This window comes from Solea senegalensis, linkage group LG13 (assembly GCF_019176455.1).
Source record: "Solea senegalensis isolate Sse05_10M linkage group LG13, IFAPA_SoseM_1, whole genome shotgun sequence".
NCBI classification, from domain to species: domain Eukaryota; kingdom Metazoa; phylum Chordata; class Actinopteri; order Pleuronectiformes; family Soleidae; genus Solea; species Solea senegalensis.
The window spans coordinates 14,773,284-14,792,528 of NC_058033.1; the positions used below are offsets into that span (position 1 = coordinate 14,773,284).

The 19,245-nt window shown below is 38.0% G+C and overlaps 1 protein-coding gene across 2 annotated transcripts in view; it reads right to left on the reverse strand.

Annotated features, from left to right (window-relative positions):
• gabra3 (gamma-aminobutyric acid type A receptor subunit alpha3) overlaps positions 1-19,245 on the reverse strand; it is a 90,071-nt gene that overhangs the window by 17,992 nt on the left and 52,834 nt on the right. For both annotated transcript variants that reach the window (XM_044042343.1, XM_044042342.1), the window contains exons 6-7: positions 7,203-7,423; positions 695-777 (exon numbers count right to left, since the gene is read on the reverse strand). In XM_044042343.1, the coding sequence (XP_043898278.1) occupies positions 695-777; positions 7,203-7,423 (304 nt within the window). The remainder of the gene's footprint in view (positions 1-694; positions 778-7,202; positions 7,424-19,245) is intronic.

Here is a 19,245-nt window from a genome sequence, read left to right on the forward strand (position 1 = left end):
TGCTGGAACTCAGTTCGAGTGGAAGTCTATGGAACAATTAGCTTCTACTTTTCACTTGATTTATAACTTCAGTTAACATTTTCCTGAGGACTTAAGGGTCTCATCGTCAAATCTGTGAAGTATACTAGCATTTAGAGCAAAATGGATGATAAAATGTGTGGACACCAGTGGGACCAACAGCAGGTATGGTCCACTGGGAGCCTGGTTTCAGGCACGTCTGCGAATTTCCAATTTCAAAAACTGAATGTAATGCCGCTCAAAACACAAACCTGATATACTTTGTCCCATCCAAAAAAAAAGGCTTTAAAACATCTATGAGATTCATCTGCAGTATGTTAAAATGCATAGTGTTGACTTGAGGATCACAGGTCTCTGTCCTGAGCTCCTTTGACTGTACCTTTAATGCTCAAGATACTGTATATGGCTCCACTCACATCTGGAGACACATCCATCTGTATTGAGTGAGAACTCTCGCTGCAAGCTTATGGTTATTTTTTTTTGTGTTTGTCACAAGAAACAATTCTAAGCATAAGAGTTATTGCCCACTGTTATATTTCTACAGTGCAGTCAGGTTCAAGTCCTATCCCAGACAGGAAAACTAATAAAACCAGCAGGGGAAAATTGCCACTGCTTCCGCAGTAAAGTTTTATTATTTTCAAACTCTGTGTTCCTGTGACGATCTGGCTCGACTTACAACTTCCAAACTTCAGAGGACAGGCGTGCGCATCCATCGGGAAGTCCTCCAGGTGCATGGGACACTCTGCATGAATGGTCAGTCTGACGGGACAGAGGGAGAGACAATAATTTCACAGGTAAACTATGAGACAAACTACAGACCCACCACTCATTGCTGTTGTGGAGATTTTCAGGTAAGATGACCAATGATGGAACATCTGGAGTCAGTGATGAGTGAAGTTGAAAGATTTTATTGAAGACAGCAAGGCATATCCGGTCCAGATGCCTGGTGCTTTGGTATCTGGTGAGGGAACCTTGAAAGGTGCCTAGTTTGTGTCTTATCCTATGTTATGGCTCTTTATATTGAACACCAGGTTGTAAGAATATGTGAGTCATTAAACTTAAAGTTGGCTGAAGATTAGAATTTTCTCCCACAACTGTCAGAGTTCTTATCATGCCTCCACAGACACTGACATCATCTCTGGCAAAATCAAAGTGTTGGAATCCATTGTGACACCAAAGTCACTTTAAAGTGACTGTTCATTCTCTTTGGAAGAGCGACTTGAACATATGCTTGAATAAAGAGCACCGGGACATAATCTTTAATGGAATTCATTCCTCATCATTTAACTCTAATCACAAAATAACACATTTAAACTCGCTGATGAAGGCAGCACTGGAACAACAACTTCTGTGTGCAGTGATGTAAAATCACTGATGATTTTTTTTCTCAGCGGAGTTTGGTGCGGGGAGTACAAAATGATAATAAGGCTGTCTCGCTGTGAGATAAATTGTGGAGCACATTCTTAAGACAAAAGTAAACTTAAGCAGACACTGATTTTACAATGTGACCCTTCAGTTAAGTGGCTAAGGTGTATTTTTGTGCCCCCCCGCTTCAGGGAGAGCAAGAATCCATGTCTCAGGCTGGTTGTAGTAAATGGCAGCACACTGGGAGCATGCACAGTGAAGTTGACTTCTTTGGCATTGACTGTGTCAGTGCCTCATGCAACCATACTTAAAAAAACAACCCCAAAAAAACATGAAATATCTCTTAAATTTTTAAAACTCCAATTTTTTTTATAGTCAGAAACTGTATATTAAAAAGAAATAGTGGGCTGGGCATTCCGTCAGTGGTAATGAAATCTCAGCTGACTGACCTAATCTCTTGAGAACACTAGATATTTCATTTGGCCATAAAGCAGAACCACAACATGCCCTGAATAAATAGAGAAATTGTGCATATTATTATGTCACTCATAAATGTTTAATCAGCACAGGGATTTAAATTTGCTGAGTTCAAACAAAACTGCAGCCCATTAAAACACCCTACTGTGGACTGACTTGCTATTAAATGGACCACAAACAGGGTTATTGTAAATCACTTAAAACATTTATAGACCAGGCATAAATCCAAAGATGGGTTATTTGAGCAACTGGGCCTGGAGCAGAAAATCGGAGCAAGTACATATTGGTCTGTGAGCAATAATTAATGTATAACTTGATGGATAAACTGAATCTAGATGCTTTAATCACATTCGTATAGATTTTTTAGCATGGCATTCAATGGAGATTATATGATATAGAAAACGTATTGCAGACCACTTCCAAAGTCAGACTTAACTGTTTCTAATTAGCCATGTGCTGCACTTGTAACAACCCTGTGCGCCCATTGTTTTCCACCCTCTTGACTGCTCTCTAGTGCTACCTCATTACTGATAAGTGTCTCAGTAACTACACATATTAACAAAGTACGACATAAATCACATGCGGGAAACACACTGCTGCATATCTCAAAGCACTTCCACTGACAGCTAATTGACAAAATTCATCTCATTCCTGAGCTGCACTAGTCCTAAAAGCTGTATACACACACGCCAGAAGTGGAATTACTTACCTACGTAATCAGAGACAAGTAACTTCTTAACTTTGTGCTACAACAAAATGTGGCACAATGCTGCAGTTAGCTCTTAAGCCTTAGATGCGCCTTCAAAAAAGCATCAAAATGTGTTCATAAAAAATTAAGCTTTAAATATTATAAAAAATTATACAATAATATTTTTATAATTTTTTTATTTTATTTTTTTAATCCAACACCGGACCTTTCCATACATATCAAATATTAATGATTTTTTTTAACCCTTAAAATTGCCAAGTTTTTGTCATGATGCACCTTCATTTCAGTCTAGATAAACACAATATATTAATTATTTTCACTATACTTCATGCAAACTTGATTATTTTCGGTTTGATATTTCAGCCTGGTATATGTGAAATATAAGTAGAAACATTTGTTTATATCCATAATTTTTTGCAATGTAATAGTTCATAGAATACTCGTACATATCAAACATTAATGAATATTTAAAGTTTTCAACCCCTAAATTGCCAGTTTTTTGTCAAATTGAACGGGTTTCAATGAGGACATTTTTGTACATAGGTGTGTTAGTGTGAGTATTTTAGTTAACGTTGTTTACAATAGACTAAAAATAAAAGAAATACATGAAAACACTTTACACTATTCACACATTGCACACTTGATACCCATATACACTGACTGAAATTAGTGGTTAGGGGGTTTAGTTACACTTTAAAACACTTGAAGCCGCAGAAGGACCATGGATAATAATTTATTGTTAACTTGCATCCACAGGTTATTAAAAAACTCAAAAACAACAAGAACATTTTGGGATTTTAGGGGCAAGGGCACCTCAGTGGTAGAGCAAGTCGTTTTTTCAACTGGAAGGTTGGGGGTTTGATTCCTGGCTCAACCAGTCTACCGGCCAATGTGTCTTTTGGCAAGATACTACTTCACATACATGCTGTGCCAGCAGCATGGGTATAAAAGATGTGTAATAGAAAATGTGCTGCATGAAAGTGTGAGGCAAAACTGTAGTGTATGGCAGCTTTGAGTGGTCTAGAGTGGACTAGAAAAGCAATATATTATACAGTCAGACATACAGACCATTTGTCTGTCCAGAACCCTTCTCATCACATGAGCACAGACAGACATACTCATTTTTTTTAAGGGTTGTAAAGGAAATTGTTGCCGGTGCTGGAGTAGCCATCATTCCACTGAAGGGACTTCAGAGTAGTTATTGCTGTGGAACAACCATATGAGATAGCATTCTGATGAGCTCTGTTTAAATGGATTTTTAAAGCTTACCTCACTTGATTTACACTACAGTATACCAAAACATTATTATGGAGTGTAAATTTGTGTAAATGTATATTTCTTTTATGCATATGTTATGTTCAGAATTCAGCAGGATTTTAATTAGTCCCCTTAAAGACAGATTTGCACCAACTGTGGTTGCACAGCAGTGAGTGAGCTGTGCGTTATGGGACACAGTGGATCTGGATTTTATTGAAAAATTGCTTTCATTACTCTGAAATGGATTTTGCAAAACGTGCCTGCATTGTGTTTATTTTTTTAACAGCTTGAAAAGACAGCTTAATGCAGTTTGGGGATGAATAAATTCATGCGAGGAGTTCGAAGTAAAAAAAATAAAAAAATAATAAATACATAGACTGCTGTCTTCTGGGAGTATTTTAAGTTCATCATCAATTGTGGATTCTCTGTCAGGGGAAACCAAGCACAGGACTGCAGCAGCACTGGCAGACAATACAAGTTCCCTGGATCCAAAATAATGATGCAATCCTGCAGAGTGGAGGCTTTCGCAGGATTTGTCAGTTCAGATGCTGTAGACGTGCTGATTAAATGGATTTGAGCAGCTGTTTATTAAGGAGTGCCAGTCAACACAGGGTACTGCGGTGATGTACTTCACACTTAACGTCATATAAAAAAAACATAAATTATCCGTATCTGCAACATTTCTAGTGCCTTAGACGAGACATGCATTTTGTACGGTGACAGTTGAAGCGGGAATAATTTAAAAGAAATAATATGCGCTTAGTACCATAAATAAAGCACAGATTTTGAATTGGAAATGTAACACAAATAAGGACGACCAATGGCGGATTTCTAAAGGCACATCAAAAACATCAGAAGAGGAAATATTTATTAATTACAATATTAAAAAGATAAAAGAACTGAATGTTTTACAAATGACAGCATTGATACAAATAAAAATATGAATGTGTGTTTGCAAAAGTAATACAATTACAAGGTTCATTGAATGTACCTTGAATGTGCTGGATGGGTCATGTATTGAGCAGTGGTCTGCATCGTTTTGATCATAATTAAAAATCATAATTAGAGCGGGTTTGCTAGTTTTGATTAGGTTTTTGCTGTAAATGCTTAGTTTTAGTTTAGTCATTTTGTATTAGGATTAGGATCTTCTGAAATATGGAGTATTTGCCAGGTGTAAGATTCAAAAAGATGAGTATTGTGTCTCAAATAAAACCTTTCAAAATTGCCAGCAGAGAAAAAATAAATATATTTCATAGGAACCAAAAAGGATTATGCATGAAATAAATTTGCAAAGACAAAAACTAAGCACATTTTTGCTACAATTGGAGTTTTATAAACACACAATTCAGTTCAGTTATCGTTTTTTTTTTTAACTAGTTTTTATTTTTTTTCAGTTAAATGTTTTTTTCAATTGAAGTTTTCTCTATTTCATTTTCGTTAACTATAATAACCTTGCTGTGGAGCCTCCATGCAGAGCAGTGATGTGTGTCTCCACATGATGGGAGGAGACAGAGCCAGGGTCTGTAAAATGTCCCCTCGTAGCTGAGAAAATGGAACCAGCTCACTTAAATTTTTGTCTCTGGGTGGTTAATCTTCCTCTGCTTCATTAGGCAATCTCTTTATCATCTTTTCGCACAAATTCAGTTGGATTTGAAATATAAGTGTCCTTGCAACACTCCATTAGACATTGAATGTCTTTCTCAGCCTTGGCAGAACTGACCCCTGGATGTGGAAACCACAAAATGAAACTCTCTCAATTTAATTTTCACCCTTAAAAATCAATAGTGACCTCATGGGTGACATCATGAAAAATGCTTCTTTTACAGCCATTTTAAGAGCCTGACGCCCAGCTACAGAGACCACTACCAGACTGACAGATACACAGATAATACAAGTTTTGTCAGTCAGGTAGATATTCCCTTACTTTTACTGTTTCGGAAGCTGATTCTGCTTTTCACAGAGCATTTTGGACACAGCATCGACATAGTGGAAATACTTTTATCAAGTGGATATTATTTTCTGAGCATGAGTGGCTCCAAGTCTGACACTGAGTGATGAAATGAATCTAACAGCTGCTGCATCAGCTCCCCACAACTACAGTTTTAATCCCTTGAGCACCAAGGTTTTTGAGGTTGACATATGGGCTTGTAAGATGAATTGCTGTGAAAGTTTGGTACAGCTATTCATATTTCACTCAGCATGAATTGTAATAACTTTGGTGATTGCTTTTTTTTTTTAAAGTTTTTATCTAGCACTATCATCAGGTCAAAATATCACCTTGTCCCCGGACTTTGGTTTTTCAACCAAATGTAACGAAAAACTGCTGACATTCCTACTACAGGAGGACACAAAAGTGGCTTTGCAAACTTGGTGGTTTAGCATGCAAGGGCTCTTATGTGCACCTTGCAAGACTGAGCTAAAACTGATGAGGTCTGGCTGCCTGAGGGGTAGAGCTGTTCTGATATTAACTTTTTTTTTTAAGTCACTACAAACTTGTAAAGCAAAAACTATATTTGAACTATTCTGTGCTGACTTTCCCTGATATGCTGTTGCATGGTTACTATTTATGTCCCTGATTACAGATATCTGCAATGTAAATGATGCTTAGGTATAAGCGTGCACTTTTTCCAAATATGAAGTTTCACTTTTTTGAAGATATTATACAAATGGTACTATGAATACAGTGCCCTTTGCTGAATCGTGCACTTCTAGGCTGTATGTTTTGAATATGAATGAGTTTTTAAGGTTTGAATTTGAACTTTAAAGTCATTTTGGATATGAAATGTCAGACCGCGTTAAGAATCACACAGACTATTGTCCAAAGAAACTTATGTTGTCTAAGCTTTACCAGCTGATATGACAGAAGAACACTGTAGTCACAGTTTAAGGATGTTTTTTACATCTCACTGATGGACAGAATTAATTCCCTCCTTTGAATGTATAAATATAAATGAATTATTGATTTAAAGCAATCAGATATTTGGCGTTATTTTCATTTTGTTATAAAAAATCTTGGCCTGACAGGTAGTCTTGTTGGTTCGGACAGAACAGGCCTGTAGAAAAACAATAGAAACCCTGCCTTAGAACTGGCTTGGTTTTGTCTTATTTCAGTAGTAGGCTCATAGCTTACTATATGTTCAGTCCCGGAAAGAAAGAAAGAAAGAAAGAAAGAAAGAAAGAAAGAAAGAAAGAAACAATGAGCCAGTGGCATTTTCACTACAATGCTGAAAGTTATTGCTTCGATCAAAAAGTGTCACCGTTAAGCCGTTAACATAGTTGAGGCCTAGGACAGCCTCATACTAGTATTGTTGTAGATGTACAATATCCAACAAAGAAGACGTGTCGGCAGTGTGAATAAGTCTAAAAAGTGACTCACCTCATTGTGTAGAGGAGTGTGCCGTTGTCGACGAGTCGTAATAGTTTGTTAGGAGTTGTCATGTTGTGAGCCACAGATTTCTTTCCGTTGTGAAAAAAGGTATCAGGAGTCCAGATTTTACTGGCCAGGAGGTTGTTGAGGGGTAAAACTTGCATGGGACCATCAAACTTGAGCCTCTCATCTCGCCAACTCTGACGGAAGAAGACATCAATGGTGTACTCCTGAGGAGAGAGAGTGCATGGTACAGTTCACATAAGTAGAAGGTATTTTACAGATAAATAACTGAGGTGAATATGAATATGCAAAGTCCAAACTAAGGGATATCCAACTACTGGAAATATATTTTTTAATAGTGACCTAAAAACCCTCTGAATGATTTGCTGTGGATTGAAAAAAATAAAATAAATACAAGGGTTTGTGGTTACTTCCTATACCATCTACCTGACCAGTTCATAACACAATTGAATTTCCTTATTTTGAGGCCTGTTTCATTACCTGCTCTTTCATTGCATCACCTTCTTTGCTCTGCCACTGTGTACTGTGTGCTTGCGCTTGTACAAGTTGCACAATTTATGCACTGTTTTAAAAGTATTGTTTAAGCGATGACATCAGGAAAATAAACCTAAACAATCTCCAACCTTACAAGATAGACAGATATATAGATAGATACATATATACCAAAACTAGAGTATTTTTGTGTTACAGCAACTGCTAGAGTTTTCATCTGTAACAGAAACACTGTATTACTCATACAATGTATGAGGTCTGCTTCGTGGTCCTATACAACTGACTTGTTTATAAAAAAAATGTAATTAACATAAATAAAACTACAGAGCCTAAAACGCAAAGAATACTGACATTAGGCCTACATTAAATGAGAATGAAAAGAAATGCATTTCAAATATTAGGCTTAAAAAACGTCCGGTTTTGCACACTTATAACCACCAAGACCTGAACGAGTGTTAGATTAAAATAGCATCCAACTGACTTCCTGTCCTACCTTCCTTTGTGGTATTTGAAGTGTCGAACTGAACATGTTTTAAAGAAAAAAAGTCAAGTCTGTAGTCATTCCTTCATTTCAATTCCTTCATTCTGTCAGAATATGTGCTACATCTACTGACTAGTCAAAGAAAATGCAACAGGAAAAGATGCATTAATCAGTGGGGGCAAAACATACATGGATGTCGGTATGAAGGATAAAATGATGGATCTCCACACACAAACAAGTGCCAGAGTTTGATGCATCTTACGCTACAGTTTACAACTAGTGCATGCTGATGAAGTTGCCAACTTGCATCGCAGCTGATGACGTAGGTAACTTGCGTAGCAGCTAATGACGTAGATAACTTGCGTAGCAGCTTATAGCGTTGCTACTATAGCGGCTGATGATGTAGCAGGTGACTTATATAGTGACCTATATTCAATAGGCGTCAGCATCATAGCGTCTGCATGCAACATTCTTGATGTTCTCTGGCCAAAGTTAGCATATCCATATCGCGCAGTTTATTTATAATGAGCTTATAAGACTGCTGAAATCGCACTATAGTCTGTAGGAAGCATAACTCACTGGGAGCTTTAACAGAATAAGGAAACAAAAAGAGTAGGTTATACCGTGTTTTGTTTGCTGATGTTTGTCGGGAGATTACAACTCTGTTCATCAAAGTTTTATTTTCAAACTTCAAACAAAGTACTGAGACACAAATAAGCCTCGGCGACAAATACGTTGCAAAAAATGAAACATCGGTTTCATTTTTTATTCATACGTAGCAAAGTATTTTTGTATTGTCATCGATGCATGAAAAGTAAATAAAATGAACGGGAAACAGCCAGTCATTGAGAATTCATCTCGTATTATTCATTCAGTAAGACTCTGTTGCGGTGTCCTAGCAACAACCTTCCCTCATCAGCTGCATACACAGCAGTGGTGCAGACTCGCTGCAGCTGTCTGAACAGAGTAAGGGGGAAGGATGCTGTCTCTATCCCCCACAACAGTGCACATTATTGGTGATCATTATTGGTGAATAAAAGCACAGCGCGCATGTTTGATTCTAACATTCTTTTGTGAGTTTTGCCCATACAGTGGATGGCCCGGGGATCTGCAGGTGTTTATCACTCGGCTGTAACTGGCTGGGAAAAAAAGTGATAAAGTCATTTCTCAGAGGTTCAAACCACAGGAAGCCATCATCCTCAGCGGGAGAGGTGCACAGCTTCCGCTCAACACATCAACAGGGCTTCTCTAAACGGCACCACATGGGTGTCTGTTAATTGATGTGATTGGGCTTTTTAGCTCGAGTCACCTGGAAACAATTCTACCGTGTGTGCTCTGCAACAGTGCATATAAAAGGATAGTTTAGGTGTTTTGTGGTTGGATGAAATACTGTTATACACAGCGCCGGCGGTCGGCAAGGAACATGCCCCCCCATGCCGTGAACCAGCTTGCGACATGGAGGATCAGTTACTGACACATAGCAAGCTTGCCATTAAATAGGCTTTTCCTTCCATAAACTGAAGTTTGTTTTGCTTTGTAAACCAGTAACTTCTTGCATCAAAAGTCCATCAATGAAAGAGGCGATTCTGTATCACGGCTCATGGGAGTTATCGATTCACTGCTGCCTCCGCCAGTACATTTTAATGTGATATTTTTTGCAAATTCCACTTTTTAAAAAGTTTGGTTCAGATTTACCTGACAAACTTGTCATCCCCGGAAGCTAAAAATGCTGATTTTTTTCTATGTACATTGATATGGGAGCGTGAGCTGTCAAAAAGAACCTGCAAACATGTGTCCCCACAGGCTGTCACATTTTCCCTGAAAGACTCAGTGTCTCAAGCTTTTTCCTCAGTGTAGGGTTAGTGCTGACCACTGTATGAGTCAGTAAAAAGAAACGATTCCTTTAAATCTACTGCAAATAAATGCTAAACGTGTATTTTTTTTAGCTCTTTAACGTAGTCTGAGAAGGACACAAACTGTGTGGTGATCTGTTGCTCAGCGTTCCTGTTTATGGTTTGTCTTAACCCTTCTGGTTAACGCTCCAACAAAACTTTGTTCCACCCTGGCACAGAAAAAGCCAGGGCCATTCTAATATCATCGCCGGTTGCCTTTATGCTATTCACTTAATTCCTCTTGACTTTTCCTTTATGAGATGCCAAATCTCATTCTATTCAGTGTACAACCTAAATAGATAATGGTGTGCTTGGCCAAGCTGGGCGGTGCGATGATTTCCCATCCTTGGAACTGAAATCTCCTGTAAACACTGGAAATGAATATAAATTGAAAGACAAAAAGAAAAGCATAGTCAATTTTCAGACAAGGTAAAATGGCACAATGGGTTTGAGTGCCAGCTCATGTTCCTCTGGGGACTGACTGATTGATTTCTCCTTGACAGAGGAGACAGAGTAGAACTGCCCAACCATATATTTTAGATCTCTTTTTATAGCAGTAAGCCTCAAGAATGGATTTACAGTAGTAGACAAATGTAATTTAAATGACGTTTTAAAACACTTTCATGGCACCTGAATGACACTGCCCCAGATTTATTCTTTTATAAGCCTATATGGTCTTTTCTGGCACTATGCCTTTATTAGAAAGCAGAGGGCAGAGATGCATGATATGTGGGGAGAGGAAAGAGGGGAATGACAAGCATTACTTGTCCTTGGATGGAATATGTTGAGTCCTCTAGCACTGGTTCACCACGACCAAAACTAGAACTTCTCCAATAATAATGAAAATAAAAAAGATCTATCCATATTTTTTTTTAAATCATGGAATGGCTGCTTTCCAGAGTCTTTAAATTGTCTAGTTTTGTTTAATACTGTAGTAAAAATATCAGCAGTTTACGTTGATATAAAAGGCACTAAAGCAGCAGATCCTCATTTGAAAAGCCAGAACAGGCAAGTGTTTAGCTTGATAAATGACTTCCAAGCTGCTGCTGGAATCAATAACTTTAGATTAACAGCTGATCAAAAGACAGCGTGTACTGTAAATGGGGTCAGACCCACTGAGAATTATCTCCCGACTCCTCAGCTCCTGCAACTACAGTACAGCTATATCTGCTCTCCAGCTATATATGCAGCTATACAGTATATGCTCCCTGTTTGGCTTAGCATGCTGCATGGCCATGTCTCGGTGTATTTCCATTTGTTGTTGCAATGAATTGTTTAATTACAAAGGGATACTTAGGCTACATCAATACAGCTATGTTAATTAGAATTTTCCCGTCCATGAGCTACTAACACACCTAAAAATGTATAACTCTATAGTGTGACAATACTTTACTATACTAAACGTTTGCCTATTTCAGCACTGCATCAGTGCTAATCATCAGCTAAATCAAACCTGCTTGTGACTGCTTGTACAAACATTGAAAACAACAACAAAAAAAGCCTGTTATGAGCATTTTTGTATTTTTAATATAGGTAATGTCTAATCAAGCTGGTCTTTCTTGCAACGTAAAGCCAGGCTACAATAAAACAAAATAAAAGTAATTCTATGTTTATGTGATTCTGTCTCACTGTCGTTGTCCTGTACGACCTGAAAGAAGGAAACAGAGGAAGGAAGCAGTATGACAAATGCCAGCTGCCATACGGCATCAAAAAACATGTCACAGAACTGAACACTGCAGTAAATACTGTGGGACTGTTACAGTATTGTTTTGATAGAAAATAACTTATACCAATAAGAACAGGGATCATAAAAATATAGAGAAAGAACAAACAGGTCAGAGACACAAAGACACCTCTCCATTGTGTGTGAGGAAGAGTGGTGGAGAGAAGTGGCCAACAGCAGTGCTGCAGGAGGGAGGATAAGAATGATAAGAATGAAAGGAAATGAGGAAAGAAAATTGCTGATAAGTTGGTAGTTAAAGTAGGATGTAGAGTAGACTCGGCTAAATGAGCCTAGATGTTAAAAAATGACATTGTCTGGTTCTATGATAATAACAGGAAGGTTGTGTCTAATATCTGATACAATATTAATGCAGCCTTTAATCCTAAATTAATGAGCTAATTAAGTTCTGACCATTTCTTCCATCTCATTTTATAGTTTTAATTTCTTTTCACCCAACAGATCTGGACATGTCATCATCCCTTGTGTTTTTACACACCATCCACAGAGTCCTCGCTGTATTTCACTGTATTATCCGCTTGATCTATAGCTGCAAGTTTTATAGGTGATATTTGAGTTATTAAATATTTAAGTTATTAAATCAAATCTCAAACGACCCCAGTCGATGTCCTGGGGCCCTACACTTATTTTACAATTATAATTTAAACTGACCAACAGTGAACAATTTTTTTATAACAATACAAATAATACATTAGCTTATCTAATATTTTAATTACAATGGTCTACATGTTGTTTTGATTTAATGTTTTGATGATATTTTATTTCTGTCTGCTTTTTAATTGTGAAACAAACACTTTTACTTTGAAATGGTGTGCAATATCATTTTTAATATTTTTAATTTTAACATCATGATAGATTATTTCATTTTTTCCATTATGATTTTAAATTCTAATCACTAAAAATGTAATGTTTCCCAAACTGTTTTCCTGACTTTTTTTTTCACTTGACTGGCCACCTCCTGACCAGACTAGAAGTTCACTGGCCCCCAGGTCATTTTGAGTTTGAGGCCACTTGTGTTAAATAGTCATAATGTGTCATGAGAGATGAAGGAAACATCCATCCATTTTCTACCACTTTATCCTCCACATGAGGGTCACGGGGGTTGCTGTGCCAATCTCAGCCGACACAGGGAGTGCAGGGGTGGGCAACATTTTTTCCAGAGGGCCACACTGGGATAAAGGAAGCAACCAAAGGGCCGCAACTAAAAGTTTGTAAAGAAATAATAATCATTAAACCAATATTTAACATGACGTCTCTTTTTATGTCGATCCACAGATCGCGGGGGTGTAATCTCAGTGCACATGGCACAAAGGGAGTTGCATTATCGGTCTGGATTATGTGTGTTTTGGGGCATAACATCAATTAAATCAATCCGAATTTGGGAAATGCGAGTGCATTTGATACCTACACAATGTGAGCGCTTAGCCATAACAGACTCTTGTGAAAACATTAAGGAAACATGTTAAATTAAAATATTAGCTGCACCCCTAACAACGGCCAGTATATTCACAAAATAAAGTTTAATTTGCAGGCTGTAAATTGCGTTTATGTTTTGGTCTGGTCTTGCCTTTTCTGTACAGAACTCCCCTACAGTTTCAGAGTACATATTTCGCCAACACCACTGTAAACATTCATCCATCCATTGTCGACCACTTTATCCTCACTGCTGTAAAAACTCACCGCTGACTCTCCCCCCTCCGTTCCCCCCTCCTGGCCATGCGAACACAAATCCATGCTGTTTTTCAATTCTCTCTATTTTGTGCTCGAAAAAAGCCGACTTTATGTTCAGTCATGTGGGGATTATTTTCTCACACAGGAAGGCGAAGGTGGTAACTTCCACCGAGGTTAGCGAACACTCTCTCCCCCTCCCTCGTTTCACTTTGTCAGTGAATATTTAACAAACAAAGTTTTTACAGTCTGTTATTGTCGCCCCGTTGTCATCCTCTCATAATGTGATAATGTGATGCTGCTCTCAAGCAGACACACTTGCACTTTCAATCACACAAACCAAAATGAACAGCTTCACTGTTTATAAAAATAAATCAGACTGTGGGACAGTTATTTATGTGTTTGTGCAAGAACATGCTGGGTACAAGTGCAGCATCTAATGTCTGCAATATCTCAAATCTGGCAACCCACTTGAACTGTGCTCATGCAGTCTTTTGAACTGGGATTGAAGTTCAACATTTTAAAAGCTAAAGATCATTGTTGTATATATTTGACATAAATCACCTTAACAAACAATGATCTCTTTATTTTTTTCCAGTTAGAATACAAAACTAACAATTATTAATATGCCCTGAAGGCACAGAAGTAATTCATTGTCCAACAGTGCTGCAATAGTTGAAAGGATGAATAATTACTTATGAAAATAATATGAAATACCACCTATAAATAAACATATCATAACATAATACAATATAATCTATTCAGTTTGAGGATGTTGTTACATGGAAGGATTAGGAAAACATCATTAACATGTTTTTTCCTACATTTTATGTTCAAAAAAACACATTTGACAAAAACTTGTCTTGTTCTTGACATGAACATTTTGTTTGTTTGTTTGTTTTACACCGAAGGACAGGTTTCACTGGTTTGATTTAGTGTCTCTGTCCTCATACAAATAACAGCGTTTTCCCACATGACTGATGAAAACTAGATTTCATAACGCACAATTACCTGGTATAAAGTGCGTTATGAAATCTAGTTTTTGACAGCACAGTCGACCATTGATCACATCTAGTTAGCCAACATGGTGAGTATTGCTGCTCGGAGGCTTGCAGCGCATTCATTTGACCCGGCCCTTTTGAACTTTACACTCTGGGCTTTGTAATGATTAGTCAAAGACTTGATTAATGCCTTAATTACAAACTCCTTCTCGCTCTCCGGTTGTCAATTATTCTTTCTCGCTTCTCATCTCGTGTTGCGTTCACCTTTCCAACCTGTGTGAGACATGCAATGAGCTGTGAATCCCACACCGACTCCAGTTATCCTCATTGTTCTGTGGCTTCTGCAGCACTGAGCCATAAACATGTTCGAGCACTTCAACTGTGTCACACTTCAGACAACACCACAAATACAAGCGCAAGTGCAAAAACCCGACGGCAGTCAAAAAAAAAAAAGAAGCAAAACATGTTGCTGTGAACGGTTTATGTAATAACTTCAAGGCTTAAAAATCTTAATTCATTTTTAAAACCTGAAATACATTATTAAATGATGGCTCTCGGGGAAATAGAATAGAATAGAGTACAATAGAATAGACCCTGGTCTCATGCTCACCATAAAATGTATAATAAACTTGTGTAACTCAGGTGGTTTCCAACCATGAGGAGAATGACAATGACCATTTTCCATTATATGCAACACGGACAGCTCAGGCTGAACAGTTTGAAAATAAAGTAAGGATAGTGATTATGTTGGACAAAGGATGTAGAAGATGGAGCTGCCGGGGCAGGAGGAAAAGAGGAAGACCACAGAGACAGTTCTTGGAAATTGTGGAGGAGGACATGAGGACGGATGGTGTAGCAGAAGAGAACAGACGGGATAGGACAAGAGGGAGAAGCCAAAAGAAGAAGAAGAGTACAATAGAATAGATATATGTATATCTCAATTAGTGTGACTGTAACTAAACAGTGTTTGAATGAAATTGCAAACGCTGCAATATATTCATTCTATTTTTTCCAGATCTTTAATTGTAATTAAGGATTTATCCCTGAATTAGTTGATATGTGGTGATTACTAAAACACAGTCAATGTTGAACTGAAGCAGAGACTTAAAACAATACCAGAAATGAAATCACTCTTGGGTCCACACGGTGGCTAGCACTGTTGCCTCACCGCAAGAAGGTTGGCGGTCCCATGTCCCACATATCAAAAAAACATGCAGAGGTTAATTGGACACTCTAAATTTAAACCAAAAGGAGTTGAGCCCTAATGTGCAGCCCTGACAGTTACAGTGTTCAGGCACACACTACTTACATTACCTTCCCACTGGTGCAAACATCTTGCAATATTTTCAACATTTTCCCATGGTTTGTGTCTGCACCATGCAGCAGAGCAGAATCACATCAGTCTTATCACGTACGTTCCTGCAGTGAAATGTAACGTAAAAGATAACAGTAAGGGCTCTACGGATATTAAGCAGCTACGGCTTTTACTGTTAAGCGGCCTACGAGGTAACTCTAGTGTCACAAATTGTAACAGTAACGACAACCCACAACTCGGAATGCTGTGTTCTTTTCTTTTTTATTTATTTTATTTTTACGTGACAAATAACTCTTAAGGCAATATTTTATGTCATACGGAAGACACTTGGTGGTCTTCCACACAAGTTGGCATTTAGGAAATGCGGCTTGAGGACAACATTATGGTCAGTAGGATACATTGTCTGGGCGAGATCTTGAAGATGCAGCAATATCTCATTTGATAAGTGAACTTATTTTTTTTTTTATTTTGCACACATTTGTTGGTAGAACTAGATGGAAAATTACTCTTATTAAAGTTAATAGGACTCCTCTGGGAACAATTAATGTCTGAATTATGGCAATAACTGCAACACTTATGGTATTTAATTCTGGATCAAAGTGCTGACTGGCTGGTATTGCTTTCCCTAAAGTCACTCTGTTAGCGTGGCTAAAATGTGGGGCATTAAAGGAGAAACTATTAAGACTGAAAACTTCCTAGACAGAGCACACTCTTTTCCCCAGGCATCTCATAGTTTATATTGCGTCCACCCAGTGGTCCAATTACCCATCTCTGCAGCATCAAGTGTCCCAGAAACGATTCCTTCTCACTCACCCCAAGGGCCAGTTGTTCAGCCTTCACTTGGACCCCAATACGCCACATCTGCCTTTATCGTCCTACTATAACTACAGGAGGGAAGCGTAACTGCATAACTGGAGTGAAACTGCAATACTAGGCCAATAACAATGCTAACATCCTCCAGAGTTATGTCTGACCACTGCAAGACCCAGAATGTGGGTTGCTCTTGATGCTGATCTCTGGTAAGTAATTTGCATCTCATCTCGTCCACCCTTCCCTCCTCTCATGTAGTTTTGTTGCTCAGAGAGATGATGTAGTCCTATCACATTCACATGCATGCAGTATCCATTCACAGTTACCCGTCTCCTGGTTTTGACAGGTCTGTTCACAGGAAACGGGGAGCGATTTAGGCCGTCACAGGTGCTGCGCTGAAGCTTGCTGATCTGAAAGATTTGCACAATCTCTGGGGGGGGTAAACATTTGTGTAATGTGTGACATTTTCAGCAAACAGCCGTTCACTTAAAATTCAGGGAACTCAAACTCTTGAGTGTCTGAGCAGTTCAAGATCTTCTGAAGAGAACAGATGGAGTAAATATTGTGTTACTAATATTTGAAGATGAACTCCTGGATTCTACAGTCAGTCAGTCAGTCAATGTCCTTGTTCAATGACATGCAAACCCCCTTTTTTTATATATACACACAGACACACAGAACTTTAAATTACCAACAACATTTCGATAAAAAAAGCTACACTCCTAAAATAGGGCTTATTTGTTTTCTCCGGTCGTACAGGGCGTCATGTTCTCCACTGTCAGAATATGATTCATGTGCAGGTCGGGAACAACTTGAAAGCAGGTCAGGCATACTTTAATAAGGACTATATTTTTTGTGTGGAAATGGCAGCAACAGGTTCATCATGTTTCTTTTCACAAGATGTCACAGGACAAAATGTCTGTTAATGCTTCCTTTAAAAAAAATAAAATAAATATTATTAACCTTGGTGTTTTTGGCTCATTTTTGTCACAACACTGCTCTCTAAAAAATACAAATACAAATAAATAAAGTCATTTGTTGTTTTGACAACATGGGGCGATAAACATAACAGATTATTTAAGAACATACTGTATTTGTATTTGTATGGAAAAGCTTGTTGCAATGCATGGACTAAAATAGTCAGTGGCAAAATCAGAATGCAGTCGCTGGTGTTTGACCAGACATGCACTAGAGCTAAATACTCAATACTTGGCACTAAACTGTGAAGATGTGCACCTGGATCAACAAATAGCATTACATGATAGCCATATACTTTGGTTTACACCTGCAAAAAAGTGGTTTAGTGCTTGTACCTTTTCCAAACAGTGTAAAATGCGGTAATGTCTTTGTAACTCTTGTAGATATGCTGTGCAGTAGGATTGTTTTGAGTACTTGACTGTTCTTAGGTAGCTCTCATCCACTCTCACTACTGTTTGTTCATGTGTGGGTGTTAAAAGCAGTTTGTAGGGGCGGCTGGTCTGCAGCATCTCTGAATCATGTCGTACTATATACTTCAACCATACCACGTCCTGGTTTTGTCTAGGCAAAAGAAATATGTAGAATCCTGACGTGATGTCTAAAACAGTAAACACAATGTAAATGGTTCATGACACACAAAATATGGAGAGAGACATACACCACGCATGAAATGTGACCAGGATGTAAGAGAGGGATCCAGTGGTCATGTAAACTTTGTGGACACATTTTAACCCTTAGTGGTCACATATTCAGGCAAAATGTGTTTTTTTTCCCCATCTGTTATTGTACTAAATTTTTAGTAGCAATAATTGTGCAGAAGTCACAAAATAGACAGTTTTTTTCCCATTTATTTTTGCTCATAAAAACGAGCCAAGCAAACTTTGAACTGTGGCGTATTTCCAAATTTCACAAATTCAATCCGATTTTAAAGATTTTGCTCTAATGTGTTTATATTCTGTCATTGGTGAATATGTTTTTTTTTTTATCAGATTGTCTATGTTGTGCTGAAAAAAGGATATAAGACACTCTATATTGCACGTCCGTATTGCCTCTGTATATACTGTACGTTTAAACATAATAATGGAAAAAACGCAGTCTAAATGCTCTGTGTTCTAAGGGTTAAGATACAACAAGAAAAAAGTAATACAGATGAGTGCAATTTTGGAAAAAGACTGCATATTATAGCCTTGAGTATCTACTGATAACATTATCAGTAGATACTCAAGGCTACAATATCATTATTTTTTTAATAAAAAAACAATGGTATTGTGCCGTCCTTCGTTGCATTGACTGGATACAGTTTCAAAAAATATAATTAATGTGTGAATAAACTGCACATGTCTGGTGTGGTAAATACTAACACATGGACACAACCAAATATAATGAGCATGAGATGGCCACTCAAAGCTGCTTTACAATATAAAAAAAAATCACTACAGTTTTCGCCCATTCACTCACACATTTAAACAGCGCATCTATATGCAGCACATTCTCTATTATACATCTATCATACCCATTCACACACTGCTGGCACAGCCGTCAGGCGCAACATGGGGTTAAGTGTCTTGCCCAAGGACACATCGGCATGTAGACCAGCAGAGGCGACAATCAAACCCACGACCTTCCAGTTGAATGACGACTCACTCTACC